Source organism: Choloepus didactylus, chromosome 17 (assembly GCF_015220235.1).
Source record: "Choloepus didactylus isolate mChoDid1 chromosome 17, mChoDid1.pri, whole genome shotgun sequence".
NCBI lineage: Eukaryota > Metazoa > Chordata > Mammalia > Pilosa > Megalonychidae > Choloepus > Choloepus didactylus.
The window spans coordinates 41,400,679-41,424,211 of NC_051323.1; the positions used below are offsets into that span (position 1 = coordinate 41,400,679).

Consider the following 23,533-nt stretch of genomic DNA (forward strand, 5'->3'; position numbering starts at 1 on the left):
GTAAACTGTGACCCTAAAGTCCATCAATATGACCGAAGGAAGTTTTGGAGTTGAGGAGGAGTCCTTGTATGCTGTAAAAATTGAGTAGTAGGGCAATGCCAACCGATTCCTACTAATTTGCTGGGGCTGGGGTGGGCCGGGGTGGGGGAGGGATCAATTATGGGCATAGGGCGGCAGTGGTCAGCTGATGAGCTTTAGGCCTTTGAATCCCTGACTTTTAAAATGTTTGTCAGATGTACTCAAAAAGACAAAGGGAACGTTGCCATATGTCTGTTTCTGTCTGGTAGCAAGTTATGAACAATAATGGCAGGAAAAATATTACCTCTGTGGGAGGCCTATTTGTTAGTCTGCTTTTTTCTTGTAAAATTTTTTTGCCCTTTTTCTATGTTACTAACATGCTTAATAACTAACATGTCATTCATGGAATGTTTCATTCTACTAACCGTTACCTGAATCAAAAAATGTACTAACATGGTAGAGACCATCATATTTTTTAAGTAACGATCGTTATTCTGTTCACAGTTTTTAATTTCCTTTCTCCCCCCTTCTCCACAAAGCACTCAGGCATTGGACACGCTATGGTAAACAAACTACATTGTTCGGTAGATATCATTCTAATTGTTTCTTATTTTGGGTTTGCCGTGTGTTTTCTTTCTTTCTTTTAACTGTAGACATCATTAACAAAAGAGGAACTGCGGTTGGTACTCTTCTGCTTACTTTGACCTCCTTCTTTTCATCTGTTGTTGACCTTCTTATTTTTTACCTGTTCCTGTCAACTTCTGTTTTCCAACTCACCTATAGGGGCATCGTTAACGTTTCGAACGTTTTGCATCCAGCTGTGGTTAACACGGGATAAGACAAAATGCTGGCTGGCCCGAGTGACCGCAGGCTCAGCCAGTCTCTAACCATTCATGATGCATGGCATGGAAACTTGATTTGGGAATGATGGAGATGCCACACCCACTCATCTTTACGTCATCACAAAGCAGTTTATTTCCCTCCTTTGGTTCTCCCTGTTTTCTTTCCTTTCCTTTCTGAACTGTACTGTACCTCCTGCATGTGCATATCAGCATGTGCTGCTTCTACTGGTTGTTTTGCCTCTCCCCCTCCCCCACTTTGGCATGACTTAGGCACCAGCATGCTCAACAAATGCTGCTCAATAGTGCAAATAGTGATGTTGCTGGAAATAGCTTGAGCCTTTTATGTTAACAAGGTGCACGTTGTGATTAGTTAATAACAGACAACTAAACTTTACTAATATGTACACCAGCAAAACTAACTTAGGAAGCATTTTACTAACACCATTTTTGTGTCTGCTAAATAACTTTTGAGTTGCAGTAGGGATGATGCTGACACTAGTTCAATAATCAGTTAACTCTCTAACTAGTTTAGATTTTAGGGCTAGTTGAATAGAATCCAAGAATAAACCTCAAACAGACATGAAAATGGGTTCCGCCATAGGTTTAAAAAAAAAAAAAAAAAAAAAAACAGAAAAAAAAAGCAAAAAGCAAAGCAAAAAAATAAAACAAAACAAAACACAAAACAGGCATATCCCAGGATTACAGTATCTAGGTCTGAGTATAGCGTGTCCTTTCCCTGTGCTTTGTTATCTAGGTGACAATATCAGTGGATGGGATTCTTACCACAACGGGCTACACACAAGAAGATTATACCATGCTGGGGTCTGATGACTTTTTCTATGTTGGAGGCAGTCCCAGCACAGCAGACCTTCCAGGGTCACCAGTCAGTAACAACTTTATGGGCTGTCTCAAAGAGGTAAATATCACTGTCACTAGAATCATCCTTAATTCATGATCTCATCATTTCAGATTTGGATTGAAAGCACCTTTGCTGAAGGACCCATGTTTCCAGAGTCAAATGGCACAACCTTAAATTCAATATTCTATAGTTTATGTAGAATTGTGGGGAGGGGGATAGCTTATAGAATATTAGGAAGGAATTAATTTCCTTTTCTTTACTAGTCTGTATGTAATTCACTGTTGAGATTTGCATGAACAGTTGTGTATTAGCCATAAAAGAAAGTGAAACAAAAAGAAATATTGGGTCTGAAGTTACGCATGTAATCTTGCTCATTTCTACCTAAATGCCGTATTATATATACAGTGGTGACTTGTTTCAGCATTACAAGAAAAAGGAAAAACAAAACCAAAACAACTACAGAAAACACAATGAACAAAAAACAAAACTAGGCCACAAGAGAAAGAGACTGCATAAAAAATGACTTGTATGATATGTTCTAAATATGTCCTAAAGAAGTGAAGCTGTTTCATTGATAATATGGCAAGTTACTTAATATTTACCTAAGCAAAACTGCCAGTCTGAAAAGATGTCAGTAATTTCATCCTTCATTCTCAGCTGTTGTTGTCAATGTAAGTTTTGTTAGGGTTGCAGCTTGTTGGAGTATAAGGAGAGAAGAATTAGGAAGTGCCTGAATTTCAACTTGAGTGAATATTTTTCCATAAATGCTGTCCATTTTAATTCAAGCAAAACATAATTTCTTTTGGCTACTAGAACAAGACTTCCATGTTAAATTGTATGACTGCAATCTAATGGTATAGACTTCTAAAAGTCAAGTTTAATAACTTTGAATATATTAATTGTTAGCCATGGGTGCTGTTGGTGAGCAGTGAAACACTTTGGTTTACTCTAAGAAAATAGTTTACCAATATAAATTTGATTCAGGTAACCGTAAGTGAAAAACAAACAGCTCTGATGCATCACTGCTGAGTTATCTTTTTTTTCTCTCCCATTTACATGAACTACTGGATATTACATTGCCCAGTATATGGATGCACACAGAACAGTCCTAAGGGGCATTTGACATGCTATGATTTCAATAAATACAGAGAGATTCCCTTCTGAAAAGCCAAATTTACCAATACTTTCAAGGGGTGTTAATTGTTCCTCAGAACCTCAGAGAGCAACTTTTACTCGATACAAATGTGTGATATGACCCATGACTCTGTGCAGGATAGCAGTAGTAGTAGTAGTAGTAGTAGTAGTAGTTATATATATGTATATATATGTGCATATATATTTACATATACATAAATCATGATGGTGATGATAGTGCTAACATTTTCAGAACTCTTATTTTGTGCCTGATTTTACCCTAAGAGCTTTACATGGATTCCCCACAAGATAAGTAGACATTTTATTATCTGCATTTTTCAGATGAGGAAATATATGTTGCTTAAGAATTATTGCTACTTTTTCATTTCATTTCATATTTCTATAAAGCACTTTTTGAGTGATGCTACAACAGATGAGGAAGTTAGGGAATCCTAAGAAAGAGAAATCTTGGAGTCTCAGTGAGATGCTTGGAGTCTATTTGAGGATACTTACAGATTTGCCCATTCATCTTAGACTGCTTGAAAAATAATTTCCTGTATTAAAACATCACAGTTGATTCCTAAGGTGTTCATTAGAGATTTTTTTAAATCTTCAAAGACAGATTTAAATTGCGCTAATACGTGTTTCTGTCCTAACATTTTGACCACAAGGGCCTCCCAGGGAGGGTCACACAGCTCCTTCCCTCATCTGTCCCTTAGAATCTTCTCCTGCTATTATGTGTTTTTTAGTTTCTTTGTGCCTCCAGAATGCTTCGTGACACCTATTTCCCTCCTTCAGGTTAAACATTATTTTGCGTCCTTTGTTAGTAGGAAAATGAAACTGAAGAAGTAGGAAAGGATGGTGTATTTGATAACATAACCCAAAACCTTACATTTGAAATTTGTTTAAAACAGTACGTACCTGCTGTAGGTTTACAATCAATTGTTCGGGTGGAGATGCTGCATGGTAATTTAGAATGCTGTCACTAAAGGTACCTGAAATCCACCTAAGGAATATCTAGAGAAAAAAAGTTAAGTTAAATGCTAAGGGGAATTAAATCCTCACTGAAAATTTCATCAACCTAATTAGATGTCCTCAGCCTTTAATTACACTTAGAAAATTTTAACACTTGCGATTTGGAAGATGCTATATTGTGTTTGAGGTTCAAAAAATGTTGTATCTTATATAAGCATTTTCCCCACCGTAGGAAAAGATACTTAATTCCTAAATATGATCAGCACAGCCCCTTCTGCCTAATACAGTGGGAGCACTGTAATTCTCAAATGTTCCAGTATTGGGACTAGGAAAGAGGTGAAATATTTCCTTTGTTCCAATACCCCAGACCACTTTATCTCTGCCTTTCTTGTCTTGGACAACAGAGGACTTTAGAAATGGTACAGGCTTCTCACTTAAGCCTCTTCTGTGGTAGACCGAGCTCATCAAATGTGGACCCTCGTCCTCCTGTTCTGTCTTATTTCCAACTCTGCCCAGGGAGGAAAAGAGTACTTGCCATTTACATGTGAGAACAAAACCAATGGCAAAATTTACATTTGAACTACTTTTTCAAATTTTGAAATAAAAGCCTTATGACCTGCTAGAGAAATTTTACCTAGAAGTAAATTTGGACGGTAAGAAGACCTTCACTGATGTCTATGAATCATGCCATGTGGGTAGAAGGGAGACTTCTTTAGTTGACAGGGACCCCCTAAGGTGGACTGTAAAGTCAGGATTAAGCATATTTCTCCACAGATTTCATTTCCTCCAGGCTGTTTCTTGTTGAGGTCTCTGATATACACGCAGATACTTTCTGCCTTTCTTCTCTTACTATGCTGTTATGGTATATATTTTGGCAGGTAACACTTTTCAATTCATTTACGTTGACCTTTCCACATCTCATTCACTTTTTAAGAAGCAAATTGCTTTTCACTTCCCTACTTCGCTTTTTCCTACCCACTTTTCCATAGAGGTCACATAACATTCTCCATATTATCATGTAACTAGGGATGATATTACCTTGATTTTGTTTGGGAATATGTTCTCACTTGAAAGGACCATTTTAAGATTGTTTTTGTCAGTGTCTGCCAGACTAATCTACTGGAAGAAAATGCAAAGGAATTCCCTTAACCCAATGAGGACTTGCACATTGGCTTGGATGATGCATAGTAGGTGCCTCATTGTTGACCAACCAATTGATCAATCATGGCCATAGGCTATCTTCTATATTATAAGTGTGCCATAGTGGATTGGATATTTACTATATGGCATGGTGTTATTTACATTGGAAAAGATCTAGAATGGGGCCATACAAGCCATATTCTTGTAATAACCACAACAGCTTTTTAGGTAAAGTTCTTTAGCTGTTCCCTTCCTTCAGAGCAAGCACTAAAGAGGATGCCCTGGGGATGAATGGCTACACTTAACGCATTTTGCCGCTACTCTGGGCTGCTTTCCAGAGGCAGTGGCCGCCGTCCCAGAGGCAGCATCTTGGTGTAGTTACTTAAGAGAGTCGGGTTTGGCCCAGGTGCAGAGGCGGCAAATTGGCCTGCAGTGTTTGGGGGCAGAAGTTCAGGTCTAGAAAGAAAATGAATTTTCTCCACCTGATTTATAACAAGGAAGATGGAAATTTCACCTTAAAATCTGTAATGAGGAAACAGGATGGAGTTTGTGGGAATGTCAAAGAATTTGACTAATCCTTGTGTGCCATCATCCTGATTCATTACAGGCCTGGCCTGATTTCTTCTAGATCTAGAAATATTGTAATGTATTTCAACTCTTCTGCTGTAATAAAGTTTCAGCACTAAAATGCAAACAAGACCAATTACTCTCTTCATTTGCAGGACAGCAGACCACAGCTTCTTTTGTCAGAAATCCCCTTTTCTCATTTAGGGGTGTCTTCTCTGAAGTTGTACTCTACTTTGCAATTGTCATTAACAGAGGACATCAAGTTTATGTATATTTTATGAAGTGTTTTCACATAAATTATCTGTCTTCCTAAGAACCCTTGTGAGATAATTATTATTATATTTTTTTGCAAATGAGGACTTTGAGGCCTTGGCAGAACATTATGGCAATGAGTGGGGCTTGGACCCTGACATTGACTGTCCTCCCCTGAGTTGAGAACTCCTGCTAGTAGAGCACATTGTCCAAATCAGATCATCCAAACAAACCCCAGTGATATAAATTCTGTGGTGCCTAACTGTGCTTATGATTACACCGGGCACTATACAAAAGGACATTAAAAAGCAGAGCTATCCCTGGAGGGATGAGGGAGTCAGCATATTACAGAGCAATAATAATAATAATAAATTAAGAATTTTCCATTTTTCATGTAATGTTCACAACATCCAGTGAGTTCCCCAATAGACATGCACCCAGGATACCAGCAATGCAGCAAAATTAACAATTTACTTTAAAAATAAATAAATAAAACTTTTGTGAAAGAATTTGATATTCAGTATTTCAAACATACCAGCAAGGGAGTTATGAAGGGAAAAAAAATCAATTTTTCTTTTATTGACTTTTGGCATTTTGTCTTTAGTACTGCTTTTATTATTAAAGTACATAAAGGGTTGCATCATAATCTTATTAGTGCTTGGTACATCCAAAGGTAGCACTTTGAGCCTGGCAGTAGTTAGAAACTAGTACTGTCCTTATTGACAAAAGAGGACATGAAGACAGGAAAAGTTAGGGAAGTGACCTAAGAGGGAAAATCAGTAAGTAGCAGAGCCAAGATCTTAACTGGGATGATCTGACTGCAGAAACCTTGCCCTTAACTACTACTATTTCATATTGCTTTCCCAATTATAGTATCAGCTCACTTATTTTTCCCTCTTTCTCAATATTTTTATACTGATAAAATTAGATGAAACTAACTTTATAGGAAACCTTGAAGGGAAAGAAAACTCAAAAAAATTCAACCTATATTGCTAGGATGTTTGAGAAGGGGATGCTTAAGGAGATGGGGAAGTAGCTGGTTGTATATGAGCTTCAGCTGGTAACTGGTACTGAGTAGTTACCCCTCTGAGCCCCTGTCCTACCCTAAGAGTCTGTTTAAACTTCTTCCAAGAATATAAGATAATAATGGTTGTCCTAATTTCCTATACTTTCTACCTAACCATATGAATAGCGATGCACAGAAAATACATTTGCAAGTACTTCCCAGATTTTGACAAAGTATTTGCTACATATGCTGCTAAGAGTAAATTTGCTTCTGTGCATTGCAGCCTTGGGGGTAAGGGGAGTGAGCAGTTGGGGCAGAGAACAGACATTTTTGCCATAGACATCTGAGATTGGGATGAGGGTGTCCCAGTCACATGAGCTCAGGTCCCCAAGGAACTTGACCTCAGCTCTTTACTCTGCAAAGCACCTGGTGAGCTCCTATCTGGAATTTAGCTTTTTGAACATGGCAACATCCCTTCCAAGGAACCCACAGATTTTTCTTTCCTGTCGTTTTCCTGCAGTTGCCTCATAGCCTGAAACTGTATCAGCAGTTGTCATAATGTGTTGTGATGCTTTCAAATATCAAGCTCTCGTTACATGGTCTGTAGGGGGGTTCACGGCATTTTAACTCTAAAGACTTGATACATTTTGTAGAATGTGACATTTTTTCAGCAGAAAGCAGTAATGAGCAATGCCTGAGACTGAATGTTTCCTTTTAATTTTAGCACTTTCTAATGGATTTTCTATAAACAGTTCCATTCTCTTACGCATTAACACTTGTGTGTGAGCACACAATTCACATTACACAATACTTTGTATGTGCCTGGCCCTGTGCTAGACACTCTAGAAACTTAGATAAATAAGATGATACACTAAAGAACCATCTTGAGGGAGAGCTAGATGAAGAAACAGAAAATTGCAAGTTCCATAAATGAGGTATGAAAAAATTGCTCTGGAAATACATCAGAAACTGTGCTTAACTCTGCCTGAAGGAATTGGTAATAATTTCAAAGAGCAGGTGACAAAGTAATCTAAATTACCTTCTTATATGGGCTGAAGCACAATGAATTAGTTATACTCTCAGAACTGGAAAATAATAGGGAAGATAAAATGATATGAGGGATTAGAAAAAAACATTATAAAGAAGAAGAAAAAAAAAAAAAACTCCGTATAAATGCAAGTTTGCAAATTACCAAGTTTGAGCCATATAAAAAATATGAAATCCATCCAAAGTAAAAACGAGTATTTTGGATTTCCTATTAATTTCTGTTGAGATGATATTCTTTTGTCTTTAGTTCTTTGGATTAAAGTGCTAAGCTTGGAAGAAAATTATTCTTATGCATGGTAATTGATGTTCTTTCAGGAGAGTCATTACTATTGAAACATACTTAAAACAAATTAATTACTTTAAAATGAAAATAATTCTGTTTTTATTCAGAACATGTGATCTTCAATAATAGGAAAATGAGATTTTTATTTTTTGTTGAGTAAATATTTTATGCACAGAGACATTGGTTTCTTTGAGTGTTCAGTTTAGTTCCACTTGTATTACATAGCTATCTACTTGACATAGGTAATCTAATTAAATTTATGCTAAGCTAATTGTCCTTTGAATGTGTTTGTATGTGTGTGTGTGATCTTTGACCAGGCATGTGAGTATTTTGGGTTTCCTATTAATTTCTGTTGAGATGATATTCTTTTAGCGTTTAAAAGCTAAAAGAATGTGACATTTTTTCAGCAGAAAGCAGTAATGTTATTTAATGTTATTTAATGTTTCTTGGCTTCATATCCTGACTTTTTAGATTTGGTAGTTGTGTGGCCTGAGACAAGTTATTTAATGTTCTTTGCCTTCAATTTTCTTGCCTTTAAAGGATTAAGTGAGACTATTTAATCTAAGCCCTCAGCACAGTACCTGAGTACATCATAATATCTCAATAAATGGTGGATATTAACTACAATTTTATAAAACAAGGATTGCTTCAGGGATATGTGACCCATATAGACACAAGGTCCCATGCATAGAAGGGCCCCACACTTTTAATATCTTGCTGTTGCCATCTTTGTTTTCTTAATAAATTTTGAATAAGGAGCCTCACTTTCTTTTTGCACTGGGTCCTACAAATTATATAGTGGGTCCTGATTACAGGCAACTAGTTATCAAATTTTGTACACATTATTTCATTTTAAAGTTGTTTCATTTCATTATTTTAACAGCCTTTTGGGGAAATTGAATTAACTTGGAGATCACAAGTTATTTAAAATATCATCAAGGCATCAAGGTCACACTATTAATATGTAAAAGAAGTCAGAAGATAATCTCTGTTTAATAACTCCAAGCCTACTGTACTTTCTTCCTCTCTTCTCCTTCTGACATCCACCTTCTGATTTATCAAAAATTAGTAAAGATGATTGAGAAACTTAGAATTTTTAGAAAACACCAGGATATCTTTTCGAGGAACTGAATTGAGAATAGTCACTTAATTTTTATAGTTCAAATACTGGTAATTCTTTTAGCTTTTAAAGGCATCATCATCATCATCAAATTTCAATTAACATTGTTTTTCAAAAACAATTGTTAGCATTCTCTACCTGTATTCACCACCTTTACATTAAGGGGACTCTCACATGTAAGGCTTGAATGTTTATTTGAAAGACTAAATTGGTGGTGTTCTTTAACATTTTCTTCCCCAAGGTCCCCAGATGGAAAACTATGGTCATCAAGGATCAGAATCCATCCTTCATTAACGTTCATTTTAGTGATTATTTAACAATGGTTTGGTTTATTATTTATTAATCAGTATATTTTATATAAAATTGCATAGAATATATGTTAGAACAGTTTCTGAACAACATGCCAGTAAAAGCTATAGGTTTTAAGTACTTTAAAAGGAAATAAAATCCTTTAACAACCTGTAGCCCACTTAGAGACTTGCTCTTCAGGGTGCGGTCTGTGGACCAGCAACATCAGCATCACCTAGGAGCTTGTTAGAAACAGAGGAACTCATGCCCTTCTCCACATCTACTGAATCAGAAGCTGCATTTTAGTAAGATCCGCAGTGGTTCCATATGCACGTTAAACTTTGAGAACAACTGAATTAAAGCATCCCAAACACCATTTTGCATTAACATCATTGACTCGAAGATACACAGTTATCTTACATATTATTTAAAAAGGAAAAAAAAAAAAACACTCTCCATTATCCTAAACCACACCTCGATTGCAACTCAGATCCAGGTTTTAGAGATGTTTAAAATGTAAAAGAATGGGCAGCTTAGTAACTCAATAGTGACTTTGAGGCTTACAGCTAGAGCCTCAGAATCTCAAACGCCAAGACCCCACAGGAATTCTCCCAGACTCAGTTTCTTCCAAGCTCTAACATTGGTTGGCTCTGTCTTCTTTCCAGAGATGGAAGTCAGGATCTTCTCATCTGATTGCACTGAGGGCAGATAAGCCACCAGGATACACACAATTACTATCCCCCGATGATCCCAATATAAGGGCAGATACAGTCTTGTGATGAAGTGACTTATTATCTAAGTAATAAGCTTTTGATTCTAAAATAGTTGGTATTAAGCCCATGACCATTAAGTAAAATGCCTGTGTGTTTTGATAGCAATTTTAAACTAGCTCTCCTATCCTTTGATTTGATTTTTAGAGTTCTGCTTTTACAGGAAAATTCTTTCCCTAGTTAAAATGTGCAAGTATACTTGCATGATAATATTCTTACACTGAATTCTATGTATACTCTATTTTTTTAGGCCATGTTTTATTACTTAAATGGATTTCTATGTATTTCCATTTAAACAATTTTGTAATATAATGGGTGATGCCCTAAAGGAAGAAACTCGTCCTTGTAAATTAGACAGTTGGGAATTTGGATATTAAGGAGCCATTTAGGGAAAATGCTGCTTCCGCAACATGAATTTTCTAAAGAGCCCTCCAGAGCCACCTAAGAATGTGACAGCTCTCTAAACTGAAGCACACGTGGCCTGAAATTTTCTTGGTCATTAAATGAATAAAGCATTATCTTTAACTGACATAAATGGGAACACCATTATTCCCAGGAAGATTATCAAGTGTGCACCTATGTGATGTTTATAAATAGACAACTCTATCTGAAGTAAGGTGGCTGCAGATCTGGTAGTAGATGGAAGGATCACAGGCACTCTCAAAATTTCTCTAAGACAATAGATTTTTATAGCATTGTATATTTTTTCCCACCATCTTCCCCTAAATCCAATTTGTCCTAGAGGCTTTTGTTCTTCAAAATATACTCAAACTAAATTTCTTTAGGTCTATTAGAATAGAATAGTACTGAAAATATCCTCCCACCAAGAAAATGCAGCATTTTAACTTTGTAAAACTTTCTTACTCTTTTAATAAACTCTTCTGGCCTTTGAAATACACAAAATACTGGAGTATTTTGGATTGACCAGAGTTGCAGATTAAGCCCTAGGAAAGATATTTTTTGCATCCATTTTAAATTTTCTTTAATTAGTACTTAAGAGAGAACACATTTCCTCAACAAACCCTCAGTGAGTATCAGCTATGTCTCAAGCACCGAGTTAGATGCTGGTGTGTAAATATGGTTGCTTTGCATTGCCTTGGACAAATTCTCAAGATTCTTCCTATCGACACCCATAACTCACAACCATAAAAATTTATTCCAGTGCATTTAATTCAGCAAAACTGTATTATATTACCACCACATAAATGGAACTGTGCTAAGTGCTAAACAAGGGTGGAAGGAGAATATGGCATGATACAGGAGAGACAAACATGTCAGCAATTAGGTACCCCTATTCTTCTTTTCCCCTTCATCTTGGATGTACCTCTGTCATGGCACTTATTCTACTATACTGTAATTTTACAATTATTTGCTCAACTGGGGTTTCACAAGAAGATTAAGCCCTAGTGCTCTAACCCGTCCATTGTATACAATCGTGCTAGTTATGTGTGATGCTTAGAAGAATCGAGAAAATGGTCTTTCAGATCTTTTTCTGTGTATTGTGGTTCAGATGAGGACTCTGGTTGAGAAAGGCTGAGTGATGGTTTCCTTGATAACGAAGATGGTGACTTTTATTTCTTTCATGCTAGAACCTGGAACATAGTAAGTGTTCTTTAGCCATTGAATTGATTCATTATAATGACATTCAGGTAATTATAGTAATAGAGGCTTGTGCCACATTCTCTGACAGTACAGTATAGAGAAAGTAGATGAGAAATGTTCAGAAAGGCTTTCCCAAGGAGATAATATTCGAGCTTGGCATTGAAAAAAACAGTAAGATTACTCCAAGTGAGCAAGGATATGTAAGATACAAATTTGAGACAGAAGAAAAGCTTGAGGAAGGGCACAGGTGTGCAGGGGGCAGAAGCATGAAGGAAATAAGAAAACTGGCTTCCCAGAAAGTCGTTTTTAATAGTTTTGGACTGCACTACTCTAAAAATTGGCCAGTACAATCTGAAGTGTAACGCAATGCATTTTGCTTAACTTCTGTGAGCACCAGGTTTTTCATCTGTCAAGTTAGGGGATGAAGCTTTGTGTACTTTAAGGTTCCTCTTTACAATAAGAATTAAGCTGAGTTAAGAACCTTATTGTGGCAATGGTTGGAAACACAGAAAAGTATTTTTTATAAAAGCTATCTTAAAGTCCTCTCTCAAAAGTCATTTAGGCAAGAGGTCCTAACATTTCACACTGAGTGACCTTAATTATCCTCAAAAGATAAAGATAAGAATTTTCCAGCATCATCACCTCCTGGATCAAAATGAAACAAGACAACAAACAAAATACCCCCAAGATCTAAGAAAAAAATGTAGGTTGAATGAGGGTCCTTAGCTGCTTGCTTAGTTTTTTTCTTTCTTTATTTTTTCCCCTTAAGGAAAGTTGGGCAAAGCATCCAGAATCAGATTATCAGGAGGCAGCACAAAATGTAAAAGTCATTCTCTGCTCAGTTCCTCACAGCCTTTTTGAGGCAGCCACCTGCTTTGATGCGAAGAACCCAGCATTCTTAATTAAGTTTTACAAGTTTCCATCAAACAAGCTTCACAGCTTTAAACTTATAGTCACAGCCCAGGCATAGGGCATATGATCAAAACACAGCCTGTTTTAAAAAATTCAGAATACTGGATGTGCTTCCACTGCTATATACCTTTCTGCATTCTAGCAAAGATAGATGGATGAGCTCTGCATGTAATTACCTTGCAGTTTCTTCTTAAATGAGTATTTGATTCTTGGAGAAGGTGGTGTTTGTAAAGGGGTGAGAGATCTCTGCAAAGAGAACACGTTTTAAAGAATGATATCAATGAAGATTACTTTCTAGGAGAGTTTTTGACTGAAAATTCTTAGCATAGGACATTGAAAGGATTCTGATACCAACCTGTATCTCTGGACTCCAAGACTGGACAATCTCAATGAAAGAAAACAAAGGCAAAGAGAGAGGAACCTATCTGAGGTTGGCCCTATGATCACACCACACACACTGAGCAGTGTGTAAGAGGGGGAAGAAGGAAAAGTGCAGTGGAACAGACAGAGGCAATTCAAAAGTGTTTTCTTTTACTCCTGGGGTTATTCAAATGTTTCCTTCTTAGCCAGAATCTATATTCTCTTTTATTCTATTAAAATTAGAAAGTATATTAGAACCCTAAATAATAGTATTAGAAAGAGGGGAGGGAGGGAGGGAGGGAGGAAGGAGGAAGAGAGGAAGAGAAGAGGGAAGGGAGAAGAAAGGAAGGAAGGAGGGAAGGAAGGAGGAAGGAAAGAAGGAGGGAAGGAAGGGGAGAAGGAGGGGGAAAATAGAAAAGGGAAACTTCCTTTTGATAATCTTCTTCCTTATCAGGAAAAATAAAGTAACATACAATATTCAAAAATATGAACAACTGCAAGAAGATGAATGAGCTTACTGTTTTCAATATTAGTGCTTCAAAGAAAAAAATTCTCAATGATGAAGAGATCTTTAAAGATAAACATAATTAACACTTAAATACATGGGATCTCTATGGGACTGGGAAGAAAAAAAAATTTGAAAGAGACATCATTTAGCCTAACTTTCCATGAGATTTTCAGTAAGTTTTCTGAGGATGAGTTGCAGGGAAGATGTTCCTTCTCTCTTTCCCATCTATAAACCTAAGATGTTATATTTCTGGTATTTGTCCAAAGGTTCTATGCCCAGTATAGTGCTTACATGGTCATCTGTATTTTCTGCTCAAAAAAGTTGATGCATTTCCCAAATCTGTATGAAATCCTATGGACTCCATTATACTTAGCCATTCAGATTCCCAGGCTTTTCCATTGAGCCATAAAATTGTAAAGAAAAAAGAAAAGGTAAAATGAAGAGAGAACTGAATGGGAATGTTTTGGCCTCACTGTTAACTACTAATAGAGCCAGGTGGCAATATCAGGTCTTCTGATACTTGGTCCAAGCTCTTTTCACAATAAAACATTCTACATCAGCTTCCATATTACTATTGATTCCTTCCTTAGCTCAATATAACCAGCAAACAAGGTAGATATTAAAGATCTCAGAGTTCTGTTTGATAAAACCTGATTTGTGTCTGCCTATCCAATGAGACAAAATTGCCTCAGAGCAAAGAAGTAGAACTTATCTTATGCAACAGTATATTTTCATAGTATTTTATTATACTCTGATCTATAGTGTGCACGGTGGATTTGGCAATCATTGACTAAATTAAATGGTTTTTAAAATTTCCAGGTCAACACCTGGGCATATGAACATCTCAATGCACAGACCTTAATGCACAACAAAATTATTGTGAAATATTTAAAAACAGTATATTGGGTTCATTCCAACTTTCAGACTCTTCCCATTGCCATTCCTATTTCCTAGATACTTGCCATAGTAAATATTTTGGGGAATTTTTGAACATCTGACTTTCTTACATTTACTTGCAGAAATCAAAGAGACTATTTTCGAGAGCTAATTACATAACTCTAACTACTGACATACTATATCTGACACCGTTCTTCAGAATTTCTGTTGTTCCAGCAGCATCCTAAAAACCATCTGTCTACTACGCATGTCAAATTCAATATCGTATCATTTAAAGGACAGGTACAAGAGTTAAATTCTTAAAACACCTGTTTACATGTTTCTGAAACTGTCTTCAGTCTGATAAATAGATAAATGCCTAACCATGTTGGATCTTTGGAACAATCTGTTTTAAGTTGCCTGTAACTTCTTTCTTAGGTAATCATGTTATTCTATAAGCATGCCATGTATGCTTTTATTTATTCAGAACTCATATGGCATGTTAATGACTTATGATGTTGAACTACTCTGAGCAGTTGTATAGGATCATCATGATGTTAAAAAAATAAAAAATAATCCTCCCCCCCCAAAATCTTTTAATGTGGAAATAATAAATTTCACCGAAAAGGAAATTGCGAATTCGATCCCCCCAAAATAATTTTTTTCTTTGGCACTTCATATTTGACAAGAGTTAATCATAATGTCAACTCATACAATGATTAAATTAATAAAATACATCTGGATGCAGGAAAACCTCATGGAAACCCGCTTTGATTCCCATGAGCACAAGGTGAGGGACCTCATGGGAAAGACACAGTGGAGTTTAAGGGGAGTTAATTAGCCAGTGATTCAATGTCATTTTCCTTGAGTCAAGTGATTTTCACTTTATTTAAATGTCCTGGGAATGATGAAGAAGATTATAACATTAGAAGAAAATATAGCATTAGAAGGTTTTAACATTAGAAGAAAATACAGCAGTTACCACAGTGGTTGGAAAATGCCATTTGGTTGCATAGGTGAGAAAACTAGTGAGCAGCAAGATTAATTCACATTAATTAATTAAATAATTCCCCCAGATTATTTTCTTTCTGCAAAGATGTCTCCCATCGGTTGAACATCTTTGATAAATTCAATAATCATCTTAATAAAATAATAACCATCTTTGTAGAAGTATCTACAACATTACCTAATATTTTTCCTCAAATTTTTCATTCACAGGTAAACTTGGATTGTGAAAAGGCATTTTGCCATTGCCAGTTTTCTGAATGTCAGATGTAATTGTCTCTTGTTTTTATTCTTACCAGTACTTTAATGATCACATGATTCCACAGGCATCTCTCAAATTAACTTTGACTTTATTGCCTGTAATTATCTAACTAAAAAGTTTAGCACCTGGTGTTGAAGAAAGGTCATGCTTCAGTTATTCCTCTAGAAACTATTTGTAAGTAAAATTGTGAGCTATCACAGGGTCTAGGGAAAAAAAAATCTTTCATATTTATTGTTTTCCTTTTGCCCAGAAAGCAAATCTGAGTATTTTTACTTAGAAATGTTTCCCCAAAATTTTCAGTCTCCACCCATTGCCAAACTATGCAGGTTGTATACTAACTAATAGGGGAAGGATACAGCTATAATTAGATAGTTAAGCAATCATATTATGTGTGCTCTTGTCCTTTTCAGGGAAAAAAAATCTTTTTAAAAAAATCTTTCCGCAGCATACTATAATGTCTCTGAGCAGTCCTCCTAACTTTTAGAGAAAGGCACATCTCTTCTACATTATTAATTTTTGTTCCTCATTTAATCTAAAACTCTGTCTAAATAGTTTGCTATATTAACTTTTCATATAAGTAATAAATCTGTTCCCTCCATTTAGTTTGCTTCTCCCATTTCCCCATTTTCTGATATGCCATTCTGCTTTCATTCAACTGGGATTATAGTTATGGGATGACTAAAATTCATTCCACTAACTGAAAAAACAATTATTTTTCCTCTACACCATGTTTAAAATGCATTAAATTTCTATCTAAAACTGGAATTATTATACATTTTCTAGCTTCTTATGGAAAACATCCAAACTGGTGATTTCCTTCCCATCAAGTGCAGCTGCTTCAACCCCAATTAACGGGCAAAATTCCCAGTCACTGTATTTCCTGTTCCGATGAAGAAATTATTATTTGATTTCTAGGATGTAGACTCAAACAACTTTCAGTGAAGCATATTTGTTCTAAATTACTTCCCTATATTTCTCTGTTCTTCTGATCTTAAAATTCCTCTTTCATGCAATGCTCTCCATGTCTCTGGAAAAACATTCCCAAGAATGTTTTCTTTATTATATTATCATGTTCACATCCAGAATATTTATTGGGTATATTGCACTTGGCATTGTGAGAGATATAAACAAATTTTTCCTCTGAAATAGCTTACCATTGAACTGCAGAGGTCTGATTTCAAAAAAATAAACGTATTTATTTATTCCATCAGTAAATATTTAACAACCACCTTCTGAAGGTTTATTTTATTGAAACTGTGTGATTTATCAATTTTTATAAGGTCTGAATCTTGATTCTTAGTGAGCCCACAATCTTTGAGAGAGGTGGTTTCGCACACGAGCTCTGCAGTAAGACTGCTAGGACTTGATTCTGGTGTGACTGGGGCAAGTAAGTTCTGTGTCCCTCCTTTCCTCATCTGCAAACAGAGGTATAAAAGTACCTACCTCACAGGGTTTTGTGGGAGTTAAATGAGAGACTTCACGTACCTTATGAATTAGAGCTGATAGGTATTATATGGTTGGCACCGAGACATTTTACCCATACCATTTAATCTTCATGATAAACCCACAGGTATTATCCATGATTATTTTTCTTCAAGGAGAAGGCTACAGGAAACTAAGTAACTTGCCTGAGGATGCATCCTAGTAAAAGACTAAAGAAAGATCACAGCTAATTCACTATGATTCCAAAGCCTGTTTTCCCTCCTCTCCACAGATTTGACAGGGCAGTGGCAGGAAAATACTGGATAAGAGGGTCAAAAACTAAGTTTTGTTTTAGATTCATTCATTTCACAAAGAGAAGGTATTGAAGCTTTGGGAATGGACATGCTCACCTGGAAAGGCCATACCGAGTGACAGGGGGAGACTCATTCATTTATTTGTTCAACAAGCATTTGATTGAACACCAGGCTGCATTCTTAGGATGCACCAGTGGCTGAGTGGCAAACAAGAGAACTTATGTTTGTGTACCTAAACAATCTGCAGACAGAGAGCTTTTTCTGCTTCTATGGAAGGCATAACAGGTGCTCAAGTGAGATTAGGAGCCATTCACACAGGGGAGGCTTTGAAGCTTTTGGACTGGACATGCTCACCTGGGAAGGTAAAGAGGAGAGAGAGAAGGAAAATGGAACTGACAGAACCTTAGGAAGAATTCATGTTAGGGAATAAGATCAGGAAGAGGAGCTATCAGAAGACAAGGGATGCATCTTAGACTCTATCTAGTGCAGTGGTCCAGTGATAAAGACCCCAGGAGGGGACTGCTTGGGAGAAGGCCTTGGAATCAAAGAGGGAAAGAGAGATCCTTGAGAGCAGACAAAAGAAACCAGACCCATGCTGACACATAAGTCAAGGGCTTTGGGGATTATGACATAGCTAGAGTTATTCTCTTCTGAGTTAGCCAGGGAGACCCGACACTACCTAAGACAGAACCATGCTCCTCCCTAAGGTAAGTCCCTCCATATGACCTTGCTCACTGAGAACATGTCCTAGGAAATTACTCACAGGCTCTGTAAAGACCTGAAGAGCAAGCCAATGAGATTCATCTCCAAAGGAAATCCCTAATGCCATGTTCTGTGTAGGGTCCTGAAGGCTGCCAAGCCAAACAGATAGGTGGATCCCTCCTCCCAGGGAGGTGCAGCAAGGCCCCCCATCATCTCTGTTAGATTTAAAGGTTTTTATTTTCAGTTTTTGCCTGGCTGAGCCCTTTCCTTTAGTAGTTCTAAGAAATCGTTGTGAACTATGTGGGATCACAGTCAAGGCAAAGTGGAATAGTGTAGAGACCTCAGAATCTGGTGTTAAACAAACTTGATTCTAATAATGAATCCAGCATTACTAGTGAGCTGCCCAAACTCTTTGTGTAATGGGAATAGAACACAGAGGGTTATGTTCACAAGCTGACATGGTACCTGGCAACCTAGAAGCACATAGACAATTCTCCAAAAAGCAGCAGAAATTTTTAATTGCATAGCATGTATTATGAATGATAGTGATGACTTTTTTAAAAGAGGGAAGATGTGAGAAAGAACAAGAACCTGAGAAAAGATGAGGGAGGTGGCTTTGAAAGATCAGTCGTCCCAACCACTCAGATTGTAAGAGATTAAGGGAAGAGTGAATGGTGAGGAGATACAAACATATTTAGAACTTGGCAGAGATGAACTGTCACTGAAAGAAGGGGAAGCTCCTAACTCTGTTCCTAACTGTGAAATCAAAACAAATGTAGATCATTTAGTCTAGATTAGCTAGGAATATATATATGGAATATATATATATACTTTTGAAGATTAGGTTTCTCACAGTGGATCACCAGGAGAGTTTTTAGGGAACCATTAGGCAAAAAAGATTGAAATGGCTAGAAGGAGAAGAGCCTCCATAACATGTATTTTTGTTTGTTTGTTTTATAGCTTTTATTTATTTATTTTTACATTGTTTCACCATTTTGGCCTTTACTTTCCAGACCACAACAGGTTGGAGGGGAATTTAAGAAGCACAGATAATAGCAGTGGAGTATACAAACGCATTTGACTCCGAGCCCTCAATCAAAAGTAGTGGGGATGCCGAGCTCCTCAAGTCTCTCCCTCCCCATGGCAGGATTCCAAGTGATGTGCATTCTCTGAGGCTGCCTTTTGAATCTTCCTGGGATAGCCATGGGTGCCATTCTTGGACGTGTTTCCATTACTCCTGCATTCTCTTGCCATATAGGACTTGTCACACTCATGGTTTCAAACACTGACTCCACCCTTTTTCAGCAGTTAATTTTGATCTGTTTCTCACGGTGATTCAATGCTTCCCTTACTTGGAGCAGGGATGGGGTGAGGGGTGGTGATAGAGTAGAGTGGGCCTCTTTTCTTACTCTGATCCATAAATGGAACATCGTTCCCCCTCAAGAAGAAAAACAAAAAAACAAAAAAAAATCTTTCCTTTCTCAAAAAATTTAATCAAAGATCAAATTCCTACATGCTTCCTTAACTCAGAATTTGTTTTCTGTCAAATCAGATTCCAGCTTAAGAAGTAGTTCCCTTCTCTTGGTTGAGTGTCTTATGCTCAGTACACTGGGATTTCACTGTCAGTTCAAAGCCCTCTTCATACTTTATTCCAGGTGCTTACTGGGTACTCATATAAATACACACCCCTACACCCAATGTTCTGCCTCCCAGTATAGTGACATTTCCAATCTGAATGTGCAAATTAGGCTTCCCATTCTGGTATTTTATTAGTGTTGTTGTTGGTTCCTTCAGGTTAGAGGTCTGCTCTTATTCTTTGTGACCCCTCCCTGCACTTGGAGAGTGGCTTGAACACAGGCACAAGATACATGCCCGCTGAATAAATGAATGAATAGATTGGCAGAGAGATTAGCCCTTAGCAGTTAAGAGGTACTCTTGAGTTTGAGACAGAATGGAAGGAAAAAGAAAGATGAGGCCAGTGTGGTGAAAGATGGAGAGAAGGTAAAATGAGGAAGTCTCCAGAGACGGCCTCTTTTTAACAACACAAGGAAGTGATAGACTGGATGGAATCAAGGACCAAACGTAAATCTAACTTATTTCTTCAGTGATTTGGTAGCACACAGCTCAATTATACTACTTCCATGGATCTTTAGCAAGAAATATTCCTCAGCCCCTTTTTACCAGCCTCAATTCTGTATTAAAGGCTTTGCTCTTGGACCAAATGAATCTCTTTTGGCACAGCACACATCACCATGACTGATAATTTTATCATTAGAACTTTCTTCCATGTTTAGTGATCTCGAGCAATTGGTACCCTCTATAACTCACTTACAGGTAATGAAGTTTGCCAGGCAGGGTTCTGACATGTATTTTGATTTTTTAGGACAAAGAAATCTATAGTCATATGAGTAAAATTTCAATTTATGATCATATGCCCTGATCTACCTTGATACATAATGTGAGATGAAAAACAAAGGAAATACAAGCATACTTTTAAAATTCAAATATACTTTATCAGTTTGGAAATATTATCTTTAGGTGTGATATATATTGTTTCAGATTGCTGATTTTTAAAAGCATGTATCAATATTTATTAGTATTTTCCCTGTCACAATTTCACCTCTCTTTTACACCTTTTTATGGGCTGGGGTGCCAAGGATATCATCATCATAGAACTTCAAGTGTGTGTATGATGAAACCTACTTTTATTCAGTATTTCCATCCAATAACTGTTTCAACAGCATGCATCTGTTTGACATAAGAACAATTCTCAGGTACCATTTAAAACACTTCTTTTAATCTCCAAAATACAGCCAAAAAGAGAACTTTGGTTGCTTTCCCTTTTGCAAGCAACAAATAAAATAGCATTATAAAATCAATACATAAGATATATTTTCTTTTAATCACTGACCTCAAGGATCAGATATATCCCCAAAATATGACATTGTATTTGTATCTAATTGATTAAAAAAGTATTTCCCTTTCCCCCATCTAAATCTTATTTTATGAGTCATGGTTTTAAATCTGATAGAATTAAAATGCTGAATGCCCTACCTATTTTTTCTACTGTCTAGTTTGTTTGTTTTAGAAATAGAGAAAATATGGGGAAAATGTGCATCCTTGTAAATGCAATGTACTTTAACTGTATCATACTATTTCCCAGTGTGTCTAGATGTCATGGGTGTCATAGGTTCATTTCCAATCCATCTGTTGATGCAGAAGTAGTGAAGTATAAGCTGGTCTGTTTAGAATGAAAAAAATAGGCTCCAAACATCTTTTCTGAAGTCACGTAAGATGAATCACTTTTGTTATTCCACCATAGCAATCATTCACCTAATCTTTCCTAGGTGTGTGAGATTCATGAGAAACAACATTTGATCGCAAATCAATAGCTTTATTCAGATAAACTGCACAGACAATATGATCTTGGAGAATTTCATTTTGAAATGATTGAGTGCAGGGTGTCAAGGTGGAGAGGAGGAGGAAAAGAGTGTGCTCATTTGGCCTATGCCAGGGGTTTTTCAGGACTGCTAATCATTGATCACTGCATCGATTTGGGTCCATTGGGCTAAGATGTCTTCCTAAATAAAGTGCCCTGGGAAACGGCTCGGCTTCCCCATCTTCATGACAAGCTTCCTGCTGCCAGTGTTCTAATGCCAGTTTTGTTTTCTGCACTTGGTCAAAATTTGCTTCTGTAGAGTTTTCTCTTAATCCTTTCCTCACCATGCACACAGACACCACACACAGGTGTTCCTCAGCCTAAGCATCCTTTCCACGGAATCACATTCCTTAAAAGAAAAAAAACAAAAACAGAAACAAACAAATAGACAAAAAGCATCGAAAGCATTGGGCTCACAACAGATCATATAATCTTCTCAGGCAACAGTTTGTCCTCTGAACCCCATATCCTTCTCTACTGTGGCTAGGGAGAGAAACTAAGGGAATCCTAGAAATCTTCTTCCTCTTTGCTCCCTGAGCCAAGAGCAAACTCATTTTCCAAAGATACCTCTCCTTACCCCATTGCCCTCCAGAAGCCAGGAGACCCTCCTGCCCTGCTGTTTCGATAACTCCTGTTCCTCTCCAGACACGCTACCTCTCAGCTCATGTGCTTGCCACCTATGGGCATGAAGAAGTGTCATCTGCTCCCCCTGCCCTCTCTTCTGGGGTGCACAGACTTTAGCAGGTCTTGCTTTATGTAGTGGATTGACTGCTTTCGTCATTATTCAGCCTGTTTTATGTGTCTCTGTTGTCACTTGCCCTTGCCCTTGCAAGCTCTGGAAGTCGAACTTAGGGGGTTTCAAATCTGGCTTTAATACTTACTGGTTGTGTAACTTGAACAAGTTTCTCAGTTTCCTTAAACCCTCATTTCTCATTTGTAAAATGGGGGTAATAAGAATAATAAGAGCAACTAACAGGCAGAGTTTATGGTGAGGATAAAATGAGATAATGCATGCACCACACTTGACACATAAATGATCACTAAACTGTGGATTTTATTCTCATCCCCTACATTCATTTTGTGCCCTTGGAGCTTGACTGCCGGGGGCGGGGTTGGAAAGGATACAGGGCCTGCTTAACCAAGGCCAGAATTTGGATCGAGCATAATAGCTGTTTGAAATCCACACAAAGGGTTTTAGAAACCTCAGACATGTAGTAATTCTGTGGGAATGGAGCTTAATAGCAAAGGAAGGATGCCAAGCCCGAGTCTTCACTGAAGGGCTGCTGACTGGGTCTAGCTTGCAGGCTAGGGCGCCCTTCCCAGAGCCGTTTTGGCGGCATCTGCTGAGGGATGAGAAGCTGCACTCTCCCCTCCAACTCCCCAGCTCAGTGGAGACCTCGCTGACATCAGTCTCCTTAGGAAGAGCCATTGAATGCAGGAAATAATTATAATAGCAGGGAGGAGAAGTGGAATAAGATTCAGTGAAACACAAGGAGGAAGGAAATTATACATATAATAATATTTAAAATCAGAAAATCCAGAACTCCCCTAGATTGACACCATCAACTTTTGCCCTACTTTCTCCTTTCTGCAGATCATCAGCTATCCCTGCTTAAAGGCCCAGCTCAGCTTTTTGTTTGTTTGATTGTTTGTTTGGTACAGCCTGCCCTGACTGTTCTATTTATGAAAAGAGAGACTATTCCAGAATCTTTAAACTAATAGCTCTTCCCACCTTATAGAACTACTTTCTTTTTTCCCTCATATGTTAATCCATTAATCAACTATTTATTATGTGCTTACTGTATGCTAGGAACCAAGTTCAGAGATGGG

At 37.3% G+C, this 23,533-nt stretch overlaps 1 protein-coding gene across 24 annotated transcripts in view; it reads left to right on the plus strand.

The window, feature by feature from the left end:
* The window catches only part of NRXN1 (neurexin 1), a 1,176,176-nt gene that overhangs the window by 496,447 nt on the left and 656,196 nt on the right, over window positions 1-23,533 (plus strand). For 9 of the 24 annotated variants that reach the window (XM_037806657.1, XM_037806658.1, XM_037806672.1 and 6 more), the window contains 2 exons: window positions 558-602; window positions 1,615-1,776. In XM_037806657.1, coding sequence (XP_037662585.1) covers window positions 558-602; window positions 1,615-1,776 — 207 coding nt within the window. The remainder of the gene's footprint in view (window positions 1-557; window positions 603-1,614; window positions 1,777-23,533) is intronic. The other 15 variants (XM_037806676.1, XM_037806679.1, XM_037806665.1 and 12 more) reach the window with 2 other exon arrangements.